General features: G+C 47.9%; 1 protein-coding gene across 6 annotated transcripts in view; it reads left to right on the forward strand.

Moving 5' to 3' along the window:
* LOC146189617 (RNA binding protein fox-1 homolog 2-like) overlaps positions 1–17,517 on the forward strand; it is a 384,063-nt gene that overhangs the window by 286,230 nt on the left and 80,316 nt on the right. For all 6 annotated transcript variants that reach the window (XM_084604382.1, XM_084604383.1, XM_084604384.1 and 3 more), the window contains one exon: positions 3,259–3,390. In XM_084604382.1, coding sequence (XP_084460508.1) covers positions 3,259–3,390 — 132 coding nt within the window. The remainder of the gene's footprint in view (positions 1–3,258; positions 3,391–17,517) is intronic.

Here is a 17,517-nt window from a genome sequence, read left to right on the forward strand (position 1 = left end):
AGTATTTTCTAATCCGCTTCTTGTGTCTGTGTAAGAAAAAGCAAACAAAAAGCAGTTCAGTGTAGCAAATGTGCTTCGATCTTCTGACTCGAGTGCGATGAAAATGCCTTACGGAGTACTAGACAGAGAAAAGAAAATAAGGAGACAGAACACAAATCTAGACACAACGTTGGACGGCATGGCCGACAGCCCTGCTTGTGGTATATGTGGCTCTGGGGACTCAATCATACATCTCATGTGCAAGTGTCCTGTTTTTGCGACCGAAAGACAAACGCTCTGTGGAGCTCTGCACCTCATCAAGGCCGATCTCAGATCAGAGTGCGGGCAACAGCAACCTTGCGGGCGCCGAAATTTCGGCTTAGAGCATGTCCATCTTTTTGTCTCGTTGAAACTGGCGTCGTATATAAACAGGCTGCACGAGAAGGTGACGCTACTAAAGACCGCTGTGGCGACACAGACACGATAGCGCATGCGCGCGGAGCCCCTGGCCAGGTGTTGCGAGGTGCCGCGTCGTCTGCTCGGCCGAGCAGACGACGCTGCCGAAACGGGCAATAAGCGCTCTGTTCTCATGCGAGCAGTCTCGTCCGTTTTGCCGTTCCTCTCCACCGCGGGACGCTGCCGCGATGGACTGATGGTGGTGAAGTACTACTAAATAAGTGGACAGCTGGACACGCCAAGTCTGCTGAGGCCTGTTCAGCATACTAGCGACAACCGGCGCAATCTAAACCTGAGATGGTTGAAGCCTTTTTATTCGTGTTTTCTCCTTCTTTTATCCTTCGCATCTTTTTCTTGGAAACCTTTGTGAAGCTTGAAATGCAGGGATAAAAGAGAAAAGCACACGGAGAAAAATTACACAGGCCGCAAAATACAGAGACGGCGAGTCAAGGCGGAGATTGAAACTTGCCCGCATCCCCCGTGTATCTGTTTACCATTTTATTAAGTTTCTCCAACTGGAGTATAACGAAAGCTCCTTGAACTACCCTTCCTCTCAGTTTTAAGCTCAGCGAACTGCTTACTGTGAGTTTTTAAGTTTACCCCCCCCCCCCCCCCCTCTCTCTCTCTCTCTCTGTCGCTCGCTCACTCGCTCTCTCGTTTGTCCTCTCGGCATCGCGAATCAAGCGGGTATTTTCTATCAGTTTCTCGGGTAATGTAAATTGATCCGTCGGCTGTGTATAAACAAAATACCCGATCCTAGCTGCGCCTCTCTGATGCACGTAACCCTACCCGAATGCAAAGCATGCCCCCCCCCCCCCCCCCCCCCCCCCCCCCCGCATGAAAAGCAGCTCCGCATGTGGAGGTGGGAATTGTTCCTCGTGCGTATGAAGAAAACAGGGTATATGCCAAAGGAAGGGGCGGCTTTTTTTCTCGGGAAAGGCAATCTGTAGGCTTCTCCGCGAGGTAACATTAGAAGCACAGCTTCGAAGATGCTGGGAGAAAAAAAAAAAAAAACAGAGCACCGAAAGATGACACCGGGATAGAGAAGAGCCTCCGTGGCAATTTTTATTATTTTTTATTTTTGACTACTTGGTACTCTTCCCTTTTTTTTTTTCCCCACTTATTTGGCGCCTTTGCCTGGATGCTTCCGAAAGCAGGGACAAAACAAAAAGAAAGGCTGTGTTCATCCATTTAAGTTTCGGAAATAGCCAGCAAGATGACACCTACGAGGATGAAAAATAACGGCAAAACGCAGCAAAAATCAGCCGGCCGCTCGAGGGCAGTGCCATTTCGCCCCGCCCCGCCTCAGCTCCTTTCTTTCTTATGAGAAAACAGGAAGACCAAGAATTGTGGCGGGGGGCTCCCGACGTCGCGATTTCTTGCTGTGGCTTATTTCGCACGTCCTCGGACCTTTCTTCCTTTCCTTTTTTCACCCTCCGCTGTTGTCTTCCTATCCTTTACTTCTTCTTCCGCTTCTCGTTTACTCGTCTGCTGCAATCTTCTCTTCATCTTCTTTCTTCCAACCGCGTTTTTCGCACTTGCTCGTGGGTAATTTCTTTGTTTAGTATATGTTTTACTTTTGTTTCGTACGTCTCTTGTTTTCGTTTTGTGTTTTCAAGACACGAAATCTTCTTACGACTTCTGTTTTAAACCGGCTTCCTCCCTGCTACCTTACTATATTCAGCCTTTGGGAAAAGGGGGAAAAGAGGACTGAAACTCTTAGACGACGGGAAGGCGTTTAAATTGAATTTGGGACTTTTGTGTCATTGCTCTTTTAGGCGCGGTCTCTTCCGTTGTGTCTGTTTTGCTTGAAGACTTCCCCGTTTGACGGCGTAGCGAGACGAGTGTCGAAAGTAGTTTTCGCCAATGTCATGACTGCTGTGAAACCCGGTATCGCACGCGGCCTCGTATAGCTCTTTGCTGTGGAACATCACTCCACAATATTAAATGCGGGCTGATCCAAAGCGCTGGTTCGGACGCGTCGATGTTCTGACAGCGGACGGTGCATTGTGCGGCAAGGAGTCCGGAAATATTTCGAGGAAAACACCTACGTCATCTCTCGCTCCCCTGTTTGCGTCCCAGTGTTCTGCTCAGCAAACGAACCGCACCTGAAAGTGGTCGCGGACACACCGGCGCACCTTAAGATTAAGCTCGAAGGAGATAAGCAGCGATGACTACGCACTTCTTTTAAGGCGAAAGCCTTCAATGACTCATGCTGTCGTGGACAAAATGTGTCCCGCTTTTGCGGCGGCTCTGATTGGCCGAGGCGGGATGACGTCAGAAAGGTCTCGACCAATCACAGAGCACCGCCACAGTATGCGCGAATGCGTGCCTTATATGGCCATATGCCAATCAATAATCAATTACTAATGTATTACTAATTAAGTAGCTCATTATGAATTATTGACTGATAAATTAAGTAAGCAATTAACTGCTTTTTTGTGTAATTAATAAATAATTATCTACTAATTATAGCCACTTGCATAGCAGAATGCGGCACTCAGGCTTTCGCCTTTCACTACTTTAGTCGGTAAAGTCCCTCGTAATCTTTGTGTGTGCGTGTGTGTGTGTGTGTGTGTGTGTGTGTGTGTGTGTGTGTGTGTGTGTGTGTGTGTGTGTGTGTGTGTGTGTGTGTGCGTGCGTGCGTGCGTGCGTGCGTGCGTGTTTAAAATGCCCACATTGAACTTCTTCTCGCATAGTTTGAACCTCTAGACAGGAGTTTTGTCATCCGCTTTGCGCCGTCGTACGGTGCCGCTTCGCGTCGACCGTGTGTGTATGTGAGCAATAGTTGACTCGTCTTTTCCCTCTTTCCATCTGTTGCAGCACATGGTGCAGACGCAGATGGCGTCCAGTTACCCCCAATACGTGACACAAAACGGAGGTGAGCGGGCTGACGGCAAGGACGGATCCTTCGCTCTGCCCATCGTCACCACCAACGGCGTCGAACAGCAGACGGTGAGCGGGAGGAGCAAACGAACGCCCTCTTTTTTTTTCCCTTCCCTAGGGTCATTTGTTTAACCTACACCAGCTACACCAGTGCAGCAAAAATCCATTATAGGTATAGGAGATTTCCTACACTGGTGTAGCTGGTGTAGGTTAAACAAATGGCCCTTCTGTATGCTCGCTTTTCCGCCCTCTGTCGATCTCTGCACAGCTTACCCAATCGCCAGTAGGCGCGCACACCTTGTGTAATTATACGCGGTCCACTTTTGCGTGATTATTATTTCCACTGAGCCGCAGCTACAGTAAATCACAAGGCCTAACCGTTCTCTGTAGCGTGGTTTCGGCTCACTTCAAGGCATTCAACCGCTATTGCGCCAGTATTGCATCACAGAACTTATAATTATGGTCTTCTTTGTCAATACGTGCGTCTACCTTAAGACAATCTAAGACTCTGGTAGAGGCGGTGTGTTTCAGCAGCTGTGGTCACGATTTCAGGCTTCCAGATCTGTTTCAAGATGGAAGTGCTAACGTTCGGGCGTACAACCTAACGCGGTCTGGGCAATAGTATGTGCAGAGAACTTCAGAGTGCGTCTCTTTGTCCGCTCGCTCCTTGCTCGGGCCGACAGTGTTCAGGCAGTGGATGACGTTGGCTGGGGTTGTCATTAAACAGCCGGTGATTTTGTCTCAAAATAATGAAGTCGAGACACGAACGGCGCTTCTCTGTGGCGAAATTGTGTGCAAATACTGAAAGGGACAAATTTAGGTGCAACGCCTAAGTTGACATTTTGTCGCCGAACCAAACTTCAGTGTGACTAGGTGCTCAGGTGCACATGATCTTTTTTTTTTTTTTTTTTTTCCACAGATACGCCTTAACGAAAGACTGGAAGGATGAACAGTACCGATTATCAGGGTAGTTTGGAGCCCCGAAGAGCGGGTTAAATAATTACACGAAGAAATGTGGAGTGCCGCAGTTTTCTTCATTGTTTCGTAGCTTTCTAAAACCGATGTTAGGGCTAGTCAGTATTGATCCGTCTTGTAAACCATTCGCAGCACGAAAAACAAAGAGGACAGGAAGAAACACACACGACAGTATTCGCCCTGCCGTGTGTGTGTGTGTTTTGTCCTCGTTGTTTCGTGCTGTGATTGTTTTGCAAGACACAACTTTTTATGGGGCGCATTATGCTTTGCATAATTATAGCTAGCACGCATTTATACTGATTTCCCGTACTTCATTCGTAGTTCGGGACAGAATTCAGTGTGCTCGCCACCATAGCAAACCTTTTGCGCATTGAAAACCTTCTCGCCTGCTCCTAAAGATGCGAGAAATTGTGCCGACTCCTCCGCTGCCTGAGTACTTTCGGAACTGATGTACATTTTCACAGGTCAACTACGCGTGAGAGAGGGTCGCTTTCGTGTTCACGCATCGTAAGTTATAGCCTAGTATTTTCCGCCGGTTATAGATTGACTGTTCCGGCTAACATGTGTTGTTTTGCTTAATCGGCAGCGTGGCCCGCAAAAATGTTGCTATGTAATGTAAATAGATAAATAAACTGTTGTATTTGGTCCGTAAATTTACTGAAAATCGGCCGGTAGCCGTGCACACCCGGTGATTGCGAACACGAAAGCGATCGTCTTCTCGATTGTAGTGCAGATTGTTTCAGTTTTTCAGCGAAGACTCCTCGTAACCACTGCTTACCGATTCGTCTGCTTCTACCTCGTTTATGTTTCCATCCCCTCTCCCTTAGTGATTGGCCATGCGACTGGTTCTTTCTGGCCACATGTCTCATACGCATGCGTGGTTCTGCATGCCTGGCTCTGACGTAGTTTTGCCGTGTGTCACACCACTCGTGGGGGAGAACAATCACCTGCTGCTGCTGCTGCGTGCGCGGTATGCTCTAAGAACGCGAGCGATGAGGCATTTCCGCACACACGCATTTTCGTAGCTCGCGACATGACGTCACTCGTGACGCAGTTTTGTCTGCCTCGGCTGCTCACTGGATGGCGTTTCGTTTTAACCCCACCCCCTCGCCTTGTTTCCCCCCCTCAAACGGCGCCTGCGCGGGACTTAGATATGAGTTTGGGACTGCGCCTTGCTGTGCACCGGTCACGCTCACTTCGGTGACGTCATGAGAGGTGGTCACGGGCCTCTGGTTGGCTGCTTGGAACGCATGCTGCGTGCGCTGTTGGTTTGTGTGCGTGTGTGTGAGTGCATCGGAGTGCGGGAATGGTAGCTTTTCTTACTGGCCACTTACTCTTTTTCCTTTTTTATGTGTTCACCGCCATCACCTTTTCCTTCCTCCTGTCCATCCCTTTCTCCCCATTCTGCGAAAGCATCCCGAGAAGCAAGGCTCCCCTTGCTTCTGCTAGGTTTGCGGGATAACCGTTAGCCGTTATATCGTGACTGGACAGCCTCTCGGGCGCTCGATTTATTTATTTGCTTATTTATTTTGAAGTCTTGCATTTATTCTACTGGTTAGAAGGGACGTCGGTAACATAGCATTAGACCTATCGCGCCCAACCGACTTGGCGCTGGAGAAGGAATGTCAGAACTGTTTTCTTCAGAAAAATAAAATCTTCGTTCTCTGTGTTTAGAGATGGTCTTTGCTTTTACAATAATTTATACTTGGCCTAGAAATGTAGAAAATATCAGATTAATAGCGCATTAGCTGTTTTAGATAGACACTCTGAATTCGCTACCTTCGACCGTATACAACTGCAACAGCTGGCCAGGAATCCTATCCTACTTTTCACTGCTAATGACCTGAGTGCTTTCATTTACTATCGTCACATTATTTCACCCACTGCGGTGTTCATCGGGAAGGAACTCCGCGCTGTTTACGTGTGGACAGCAGTAAATATACTAGATGTCGGTCGTGTGACATCTGCTGTCCAACCCGAGACCTTGTGATTCCTGTGCGGTCTCTACCCGCCCCGTTCCCCTCTGCCTTCGGCCCTTCCTCTCCCCCTCCCGAGCATCTGCACGTCGCACCTGACATGTTTACTTGGCTGTCTGTTGTAGAGAAGTATACACTCACTGTCTGACATTGGCTGCGCTCTTTTTGTGTTTACATCAGTTTACGGGTCGTGGGCGTCGCGACCGGATACGCGTCCAATGCTTTCCACTGCTCGCGATGACGAGTGTACTGCTAAGAAGGGATATGCGCGCGTGTTCATGAATGTTCTCGAGCCCGTCCCGCTTATTTTACGTCCGTCCCGGTAAATTCCGATGGCGCGAAGTGACTCCGTTCCTCGGTTTCCCGTTGGCGCGGCCGAACCTGTCTGGGTGAGATCATGCAGTTTTCCAAAATGTTGGCTTTCTCTCAATCTTCCGCGTAACACAATAAAAGCATCGACCACTTTGTCTGCCTGGTAGTCTAAATACATGACAACTGTAGATCGTTACGTCACCTTCGCTTCTTAGAGCGCTATGTGAGTGCGCGTGCCGATGTCCATTGTTGTTGCGGTTAGCGTTCTACAGAAGTCGCTGCGTGCGTTGATCGGCTTCCTAGAGGAGCACACCCTTTGCCATTGATTCGTGGAGGACACGCGATTTGCTGACTTCGATTATATATACTTGAACTTGATGATGTCACAGCTTTCTTTCTCTTTTGGGGGGCTGGCAGTGCGGAGTACATAAATATAGAGAGATTTAGCATACCGTAATCCGCGATCCGCCACCGTGGCCCTCTACCGCTCGTGAGCGGGGCGCGCAAGCTGATTGGTTCCAATGCGGCAGGTCTGTGTGCCAACATCCAGTATGTGGCGCCATCTATCGGCATCAAAGTGATCTGGGCATGCGCAGTGCAACGCGCGATGGCGGATCACGGTAGCGGATCGCGGATCATGGTGTGCTAAATCTATAATTTCTGCTTTTGACAGCTCTCGCTGCAACAACTGCTCGTCCTTAAATGAATAGACGCCAAGTTTTGATTGCATATTGTATTTTTAATGAGGCGCAACATATTCGTTTGTATGTATCACTGTGGCATGTTTTCCTGCGAAAGCTGAACAGATAATTTTATTCTCTAAGTCATACTGTTTTAGCTTCAACAATCAAATGATGGCTGGGACTTCAAATGTCAGGTTACTTGACATTTCAGATTTTTGGCTCTATCCAACGCAAAAGTCGAAAGCCGAATCCGCCCTTGGCAACGACCTTCGGCTTGATCTTCAAGGTCGAACTAGGAATTATTCTGCCTAGCAATGTCATAAATGCTGATTTACCATGCTAAACCTAGCTATGGCCACAGTACTGAATAAGCGGTTTACGAATTATGCGTCGTAAATAATTGAAAATAATTAGTTAACTATAAAATTGAATTTTATGCTACTTGAAGTCATATATCGTTAGATACCTTATGTCGAGTATAATTGCACTAAACCGATTGCTGGTCTTAATTATCGTGAATTGTATTTGGTATTATAGGTTAGGGTACTTGGGTTTAACGTCCCAAACGACTCAGGCTATGATATATGCCATAGTGGAGGAATCTAAATTACACGCACGTTCTTGGTCTTCTGCTTGGATCATGTTTGGTCCACAGCATGTGATAAATAAAAATAAATAGTCTAAGCGCAGATTGACTGTTAAGCCCGTGGATTTGCGCGCTACATCCGAACTCCTGCTCACGTGAACGCGTCGCGTCGATTGGTGTCAGACTCGTGCCTTCTGCAACATGTCCCACGACGTTGTCTTTTCATGGTCTGCGGGAGCTCTTCGATTGACACCCGCGAAACCCCTCATAACAACCTGCGTGTAAAAAGGCGACGCTCTGATTAGTGATTAATTTGAGGATTACCATTGCTATCGCCGTGCCACCTGCGGTGCTCAGACGAACTGCTCGACGCTGTTATGAAGCGTGACTGTGGTGGAGGCAGGAGTTGAAAGGCGCTTCGCCGAGGGATGGCTGGCCAGACGGTAGACGACACCCTTGTCGGCTAACGTCCACTGAGCCGCCGCAGGGAATATACGTGTTTCGCAGTGAATTTTCGCTACTGGTGCGATCAACGAGATTTGACGGCGGCCAAATGACACGATGGGCCAATCACGTTGCTCCGAGAGAGTCGCCGCCGGCTGGTAAGCACTCTTCCCTGAAGAAACTGCACTAAATAAAAATTGGTTGAAAAAATGATTTAAGGATGCTTTTGAATATGTCCATCTTTCGCGCGTCAAAATGCTATATTTCTCTCCCTTACGCGAACCGGCAACATTACGCAGGGGGGCGCCCTCAACAGTGTATGTGCGCAGTCATCGAAATCTTCGAATACAAGTTGGCCGCTTCGATTATTTCTTCACGTATACGGTCGCCTCGATGGCAGAGACTAAACAAACAACAATAGGGCGATTTGCTGAGAGGGTGATTACTGAGAGATAATTGAATTCAGTTCATGTCGATGGTTTCTTAACGTCCGAGGGTGATAACGCCGTGCGCAGTTACTGAGGCACCGCATGCCGTAAATCCAGAGTGAAATTCAAAGCTGCCCCATCAGCGGCCAGTGCAGCATTACGACCGCAGATATATTACACTGTTACGCCATTAGGACTATCTTTAGTCTGATATATATATATATATATATATATATATATATATATATATATATCATCAGACTATCCCTCAAAACTTGATGTTTCATGTGGGTAAAAGCCTGTATAGACCATTTTCGCGGCGAGGAGGAAAATAGCCTCGAACCGGAACGCGCTGCGCGGCTCCTCCTGTCTGGTATGTGGGGACGCGGGGATAGCAGCGGGGGCGGCAGGGCATTTTACAAAGAAAGGGCACACGTTGCAGTCTTTTGCACACAGAGTGTCTTGAATAGCCGCAAAGTATATCAACAGATTAGCTGATGTGAGCGATGTGCTTTCTTTCCCTGTTCTTTCTTCTTTCGCCCCTTTCTTTCCTTCATTTCCCTGATCGTTTCATTTCCGCCGACCGCAGTTTAGCTGCTAAGTGCTGCCGCGGTTAACGCAATCTGTTTTTGTTTTTACTCAGTTGTTTGCATTAACAAAAAAAAAAAAATAACAACCAAAAGGACATAATTAACAGAAGATAAAAGATTAACAGCGGTGGTATGCGCGTGCGTTGCTCTGCACTGTTCCACTTGCAACTCACTCAATTGGGCGAAGACAAGCAGCTTCTGAATTTCAAGCCCCAACCGAAAATGTTTCGCTTTGTCAGCCTTTCGTGCGAGTTCCAAACACTGTGTTTGTAGAGTAGGAACCGGAAAAACTGAATACCCGTGCAACAAAGGCAGACTTTGGGCAACAAGCGGATGATATTCCTTGCGGCAAATATTTACGAGATGCCGCCAGGTAAAGAAGAACTATTTCGATTCAGTCACCTGAGGTTAATGCAAGTATGAAAGAACCTGTCCCACTTGAAGACAACGATATACTAATAAATTGATTGTCAACTTATTTTGTGAAACAGCGCTAAAATATATTTTTTTTTTTTTTGAAAACACGCATCTCCTAAGATTTTGCTGTCGATAATAAATGGGAATATGATCATAGGAATAGCAGCGATTGCTTGCAGTAAGCAAACATTGCGACGAAAAATGGACTATATAATTGTTGACAAAAAGCAACTTTCGACGAGGTCATTATGGGACATAATTTAAGATCCCTATTCCATAGGTATCATTTGGCCATTTTATCTTGTATTTTAATGTCACAGCATGACGGCAACGTCAGAGAAACACAACTAGCGCCCAGTCAGAGAAATTGCAGGATAGCAGCTTCCGCTGTTGACAAGTCATCGCCACTCCCCGCACATATCGGCAAACAGGTGGTTGAGTCATGCAGGCAATGCTGAAATCCGATTGCCTGGTAGTGGACGCTTGAACACCCTACCTGATTGTCACCCAACAAAAGTAGCCAGGGTAGAGTAAATGGATCCGAATTGGATAATGGATACTTAAGAATAGAACCCCAGTTGAGGTGTGGGAACTTCCGCAGTAGCCGCTCAAGCAGTAAAGAGTATATGAATGATCGGTTCACCCAACAAATCTAGAGCGATTAGCATTGCTCCTAAACATTACATGAAACGGCTACATTCGCTTTCTTTCTTTCCTCAAATTGTTACGGTAAGCCGTCTCTAGAAATCATTTAAGAATAAAAAGTAGATCGAAAGTTGCCATCACTGCCAGTGGTGCGCCGCCTCCTCTCTGTGCTACATAAAAGTTACTAATTGTAATCAGGCTTGTAGCCTTCAGCCGACCTGATCAGGAGCATAATGTTTTGTCATTTCTGACCGAATGGCTTCGCTGCTACTGAAAACTTTTTTTTTCTTTCAGCTAGGTACTTTCAGAAAGCAAAAATTTGCACGCGAAAGCTCCAAAATGCCGATTTCCGCTACTTGTCGCCTGTTCCGCGGACGGGTCCCCACATACCAGCATGACGGTTGTTCACAACTCGGCCGCTAAATGGCGCCACATACACAAAATGGCAGCGCCCATGATAAAACGGTTTATAGACCAGGCAAACTGCGACCAAAGCGCTTAACTTTCGTATCGTCCTGTAGTCCGTACTTGTCGATGTGAAAGTTGGACTGCAGTTCTTCCATGTGTGATAGAGAAATGAGGCGATAGTTCGTTTTCATCGTGCTTCTAGTCCAAAATCGCCAGACGTGCGGTCCAGAGACTTTTCTCCTCGATAGTATATATACCTCTCACAGCTACGCATATTTTCACCACGCTTTGACAGGCCTGTTGGTAAGGGCGGCACGTGTCTGTAGCCGCGTTAGGAATTCATGATGCTCGGTCACCGAGAACTGAAACTTATTCCCATTTTAACACTTTGCCCTCTGCCTAGCGATGCGTCGCATGTTGCAGGGCAAAAAAAAAAAAAAAAAAGAGAGAGAGAGAGAGAGAGAGAGCGATAAGTGCAGTATTATCTCACGGAGGAAGAAAAAAATGCGCCGACGAACGCGCGTGCAGTTTCGGCGATATATATTCTGTTTTTCCTTAAAATTGAAGCACTTGTGCCGCGGCTCAAAACATTTTAGCTCACTTTCCTCGGGATGGCTTCTAATGCTGTTAGGCTCGAAATCGCTAGCTCATCGAAATTGCGTCGAAGGGTTTTGTTTCACCCGAGCAAAAAAGAAAAAAAAAAAAGCGTCCTGCTCTCCAAACCGCAGCAAAATAACGATGATTTAGTTTGGACGAACCCCAAGAGTGCACCGTGGCAAAAAGATGGCTAAGGAACGTAAAGACGTTCTCCGTGCACTCTTTTGGCGCGGCGTCTGTACGCGCGTAAAATTGAGCGCCACTTTACAGCAAGCCCGCAGCTATTTGCGCGCGCGCGGTTCTATATAGCCGTTGGAAACGAGTGGGTCTCTTTGCTCATGTCCTGGATTAGCGGCGATGTCGAAGAGAAAGGGCCTCACTATCCCCTGCGCTTTGTTCTTAAATGCATTTGTGTTTAGCGCTTGCTTTTATTAGTTTACCTCCGTCCGGGATATTACCCGTTCCACAAATGTGCGTAGGCCGTTTAGAGAGGTGCCCGAGACTTATCGAGGAGCCTTGCGGCGCATTTCTTTGATGTGCTAGGATCACTGCATCTCTTGCTCTCGCTGGGCTGAAACACGATCGAGGCAGGCTTAGGCGGCTTCGGGAGGCGGTAGTACGCGGCGCGCAGGAGGGAAAAATAAAATTGAAGGAAGAACACCGGTTATAACATATCGTCGTTGGTGATGGTTATATAGAAGCGAATGCTTTCAAGATCTTTTGTTCGGTCGGGATCAGAGGTGGGCAGCATCGTGAGGTCTGGCTGAAACCTCATGAGGTTGCCCACTTCTGCTCAACGTTGCGTCAATGTTCCTGATACTACGTAGCTGTAAATGTAGCTCTGAGAATCCTTTCTTTGTTCGCCATTGGATGCTACGGTTGTCCAGGAGACCGACAAACATCTGATGTGGTTCTGTTGCTGCAACGTTTAAAGCTGGGTGGGCAACCTCATGAGGTTAGGCTGAAACCTCATGAGGTTGCCCACCTCTAATCGGTATAGTTGGTGGCAGGGCGGTATTGACTAGTGAGCGGGTCAACTTGCGTGATTCTGGTCACTATAACAGTGGAATGATTTACTCAGTAGCCGCCGCTAGTTAGTGACTAGCAAGTTCGGACGCGACATCGAATACCATTGAAAAAGGATAGACAATTGGGCGAGTTGGTATCGATTCATATTGGAAGGGCACAGCGCGAAAAGACACGGGACGAAAGGGTCGCGCTGTGCCCTTCCAATATGAATCGAATATCAGTTGCTGCGGCCGTGTTTCGACCGAGGCAGTAAGATGCGCCACGTTGAAAAAGTTCTGGTGCTGGAATTAAGTCCGGAGCCCTTCACTACGGTGCTGTTCATTACCCACGTGCGACCATAACGGGGCGTATATGACAACGTATCCGTATCATCTTCTTGTAAGGCGACCAAAGTTGGTTACTTGCTTTTTTTATTATTTTTTTTTAAGCGCTCACGCGCGTGTATAGACCAATGGCTTCTGTGCTTAGCATACTCACCAGCAATCTTACGATGGTGGTTCGTTTCCTCGCAGGTTATGATTCCGGGCTTATGCTTTGCAAATACGTGCATAGAGATGAGATCTCGTCCGGCTTAGCGGACGTTCTAACGTGCGTTTTTTTTTTTTTTATGTTTTTGAGCTGAAGGAAGAACGAATTCCAGTAATGGATGGTATTATAGTTTTGCTCGCTAACGCCTGAATCCAACTGCTCCTATCGGAGTCGTTACGCTATGAAGGTATACCGCATTTTACTACCAGTCTCCCGCTCGGGATGAAATGAAACTAGGAAAGAACGGTGGCGTGGCGCTTGTTCTGTTTTTTTTTTCTTTTTTCTTTTTTTGTAAAGTTATAGTTCTGCCATTATGGCGCCTCGCTCAGTCGTCGTCTATAACCCTACCGCAGCGCCATTCCGCAGCAGATATAGGAAACGCGAAACGGCTCTACCAGCTTCCAATATGACCGAGCTCGTCGTAAAGGACAGCCCTGCCCACGTAATGCAATAGCTCCGCGGAATGAGAGGCGCCCAGCATGGGTATCGATCCCGTTTGATTTAAACAAAAAAAAAAATAATCGAAAAGAACCAAGTCACCGGCGCAAAACTCGTTCGCTGGCGTGTATAAGGTTTTCGCCCGTACAGCGATCACGGCCGTATGACTCTGGGCGGACATTTATCGACGGGTTCTGTACAGTCATTATCCGTTCACGGCCTTCGTTTTTTTTTTTTTTTTTCGCTCTAAAGGGCGTCCAAATTAAACAGGCACGCCTCAGCAACGGAAGAGATTTGCTTTGTTTTGTTTTCTTCCTGAAAACTTCTAGCCACTGTGAGGGTCTTGCTTTCATCTAATTGTGTTGGGGATTAGTGTGCGTGCCAATTTCCTTGCTTAGTTCGGTTTGATTTGGTAAATTCCGCGGTATAAAGACGTCATCGTGTTGTGTGTGTGTGTAAAGGTTGCAATAGGCACATTTTAAGCCCTCTGGTGGCGTTGTATTTTGTTCAGACATTGCGGTGATTTTGTAGGCTTTTCAGTACTTTCTAAGCTACGTTTATCAATCCCAGATGAAGGGAGATTGGTACGAACTCGCAACGTTAAACGAGCCTGCTGCAGTTTCCGTCTATCCGAGCCGTATATGCATTCGGGAAAGTGTCATAAACGCAGAGCATTTGTACCTCACTTCTTGGAGCTTGTGTTACTCCTTGGTGGGTTATGCGGTCTGTAACGGTGCCGAATTCTCCGGTCTAGGCGAAGTATAGCCGCTGTGCCAAATTTACTCGAAAAAGTCAGCTTGGCGGAGCGGAGACAAACGCGAATTACGGCACGGACGGAAAAAAGGGGGAAAATGCTCCAGAAGTGCGCGGCGCAACGACTTGCTAAGGAATAGTTTTCGTGGGCGCCTCGCCATGCAATGCCTGTTCGTGTTCGAACAGAGTTTTTAGCATGCGACCACGGTCTCTTCGCAGGCGGCGGTTAATTTACCGAGAAATTCAGAGCATTCCCGCCGCGATTTCCATTCACCGCTCTCAGATTGTTTCTCTGCCGGTGCGCGATCAAACGTGCCTCTCTAAATCACCACCCGTTTGCATATTGACGGTTCTATCCTCGTTACGCGGGCCTCCGTATCTCCGCTTCACGCCGTTGCACATCTACGTACACCTGCTCGTGCTTACGAAATCTCGCAAGCTGCCGGTGCTTGCCTCCGGCTGCAGCGAGGCCTCCGTTGGCGTATCGAGAAACACTGGCAAGATTTCTAATACCGTCGTCTGCTGCACTATCAGTGCCCATTGCATTATGCGTCGCCTGCGCGCCCACATTTACTATCGTTCCCCATATTGTTCGCCCGATATGGTTTTACACACTCTCCTTCGCTCACGAGCGTCGTAAGTTTTTCCCATCTAGGTTCAGAGCTTCTCACGAATCGATTTGCTATAGCTACATCCACGCTTTCTTGTTTGTTGCTTTTTTTTCCGCCTCGATGGCTGCATCGTATCCTATAGCCCAGACAGCACAATCATGGACCAATATTGGTACTACGTTGGGAGCTCATTGGCCCTATGTAGGCCAACATTGGCCAGTACCCTACCAATGTCGGGTCATTGGCTTGTGCATGGGCCAATATTGGTACTATGTTGGGAGCGCATTGGCCCTATGTAGGCCAACATTTGCCAGTACACTACCAATGTCGGGTCATTGGTTTGTGCATGGACCAATATTGGTTTTATGTTGGGAGCTCATTGGCCCTATGTGGGCCAACGTTTCCCAATACACTACCAATGTCGGGCCATTGGTTTGTGCTGCCTGGGTAACTTACTCCGATATATAATTTTTTTTTCCTTCTGCCTAGTTAAGTACGCATCAACTGGCGCTGCGGCTTCTTTCTCTATTGAGGCGAGGGGTACGGCGCTTTGCTTTCCTTTTCCGATCAGCTCGAGGGTCGTCATGATCGCAATTGGATACTGCAGGGACCGCACCTGGCACGACGCCAAATTACCTCTTCTGTCGTTCGCTTCTCTCTATCTTTTTCATCCCCTTTTTACTTACAGCGGGCAAGTTCGGCCTCGCTCGTAGTAATCGCGATGGCGAAATGGGGCCAGTGAGGGTTCCTACAAATGGGCAGTCATATTCGTAACGCGACGCCAGGCGGCGACACCGTTCCCTTTCCTCCCGTGTCCATCATAGCGCGCCGCCCTCAATCCCTTCACCGTCGTACGCTTTCTCCTCGATCGAGCGCTATGTCGCAACGACCGTCGCTCCGGAAAACTGTCCTATCCCCGGCGTTGCCTCAGTTCCCACTGTTTTATGTAGTTTACTCTCTCCTTTTCTAAGTTTTGCTTTTGTACTTTCTTTCTTGTTTTTCGATGAACCTGGTGTCAAGTGGTATCGGCCTTCTCTCTCTCTCTCTCTCTCTCTCTCTCTCTCTCTGGTGCGCCATTTCTTGGGGTTGCTTCGATCTTCTCGAGCTCCTGAGAGCCGGGCTTGTATCTACGGTCCTTTCTGGGTAAAAAAAAATAAATAAAAAAACATTGCTTTGTTTATCTTTCGTAACCCTACTTCCTCGTTTTTGGCATTTCCGAAAATTTGTTTTTGTGTATGCCCGAAAGAAGACAGATTCCCGCTCGTGCAGCGCGCGATATTGAGGCGGGTAACGGTTGCGGGTCTTTCCTCTTTTGTTCCCTGGCTTATTTCTCTCGGATGTTTGCTCGTTTCCACGTTGCTGTTGTTTCTTATCTCCTCCTTTTATTTCTGTTCTCTTTTTTTTTCTTTTGCTGGCAGCATTGGGGCGAAGCTGTGAGACATTTTTTCGGACTTAATCAATCACTCTGGCTTTATTATAGTGTCGGGGCATAACGCGACTGCCGTCTCCCTGTTCTCGGGGAAATTCGAGGCGTCGGCAACAGCTGGGGAGAGCGGAGCCTCTGCTGCCGAGAGATGGCGCCGAAGAAAACGTAGTAACGTAAGAAAGTGGAATTATAGAAGAAGACATATCTGCGCGTTATTTGTACCATAAATCTTCGCCGCGCTCCAGCATAGCTGTTGAGCTTCAGACTTCGCGAATGTATAGGCCTGTGCGCTGCCGCTCGCCGTGTTAGGAACCGGTAAATTCTAGATAGGGTACGCTTGAGAGCCGCGCGTAGCCGCTCTCTCTCTCTTTGTTTTTTCGCTGCTGTGTCCCGGTTTGGTGCTTGTGGAAGTTAGTCGAGCGTTGCTCGTGTTTTCTCTAACCAACCCGCTGCGAACGGTGTTACGCTCCGTGAAGCATTATCCCGCAAAATGTCCCTTCTTGCGGCCCTGTCTGGGTTTATAAGTGACGGCTCGAGTTTGTTTTGTTCGGCGCTAAGAACAACACAAAAAACACGCAGCAGAAAGGACGGACCTCTACAGGCGCCATGTCCGTCTTTTCTTCTGTGTGTTTTCGCGCTGTTCTTATAGCGCTGTTCTTTAAGTATGCAATACCAACTAGCCCGGCACCTCACATTTGTTTTGTTCGTCGTAGTTTACGCGTCTCGCCTGTAACTTTGCAGTTCTATCAAGGCGTGAGGACGCACTGAAGGACGCCACAGGGCAAGAATTATCCACATCCTTGTTAGGTTTTTGAGAGGACTGAGGTGTGCCCGAAAAAGGGATTATAGTAGTAGAACTTCTTTGCAGGCTGGTTTTTAATGCGAAAGCATTACTTCGCTATGTTCACAGATTTCTATCCGCAGAACGTGTCCGCATACCGTGTCCGCACACCGCGTCCGCACACCGCGTCCGCACACCGCGTCCGCCACCGCGTCCGCAGACCGTGTCCGCAGAATCGTGTCCGCAGCAGTTGTGAGCAATTGAGAAGTGATAGTGGTTAATGAGTGGTGTCAATCGATAGAGGGTGACGTAATGTTGTGTTCGAAAAATAATTAGGCCAATAAGATAACTTGGCGATTAATTAGAATAACTGTTTCACGTGAAAGGAAAGGTGCAGTAGCTGTCACACTTGCTCTGGGTTCACCAGAACCACGCCGTAACGGAAGGGAGGAAGGTTGGAGTGAAAGCGGAAAGAGAAAGGGCCGCCGTAGTGGAGACGTCAAGGATGTGACGTCACGCAACCGGAAGTAGAACCGAAAAAGAGCATAGGAAGAGATTGGCGCGCAATT

Source organism: Amblyomma maculatum, chromosome 5 (assembly GCF_055883805.1).
Source record: "Amblyomma maculatum isolate TAMU_Amacu chromosome 5, ASM5588380v1, whole genome shotgun sequence".
Classification (NCBI taxonomy): Eukaryota; Metazoa; Arthropoda; class Arachnida; order Ixodida; family Ixodidae; genus Amblyomma; species Amblyomma maculatum.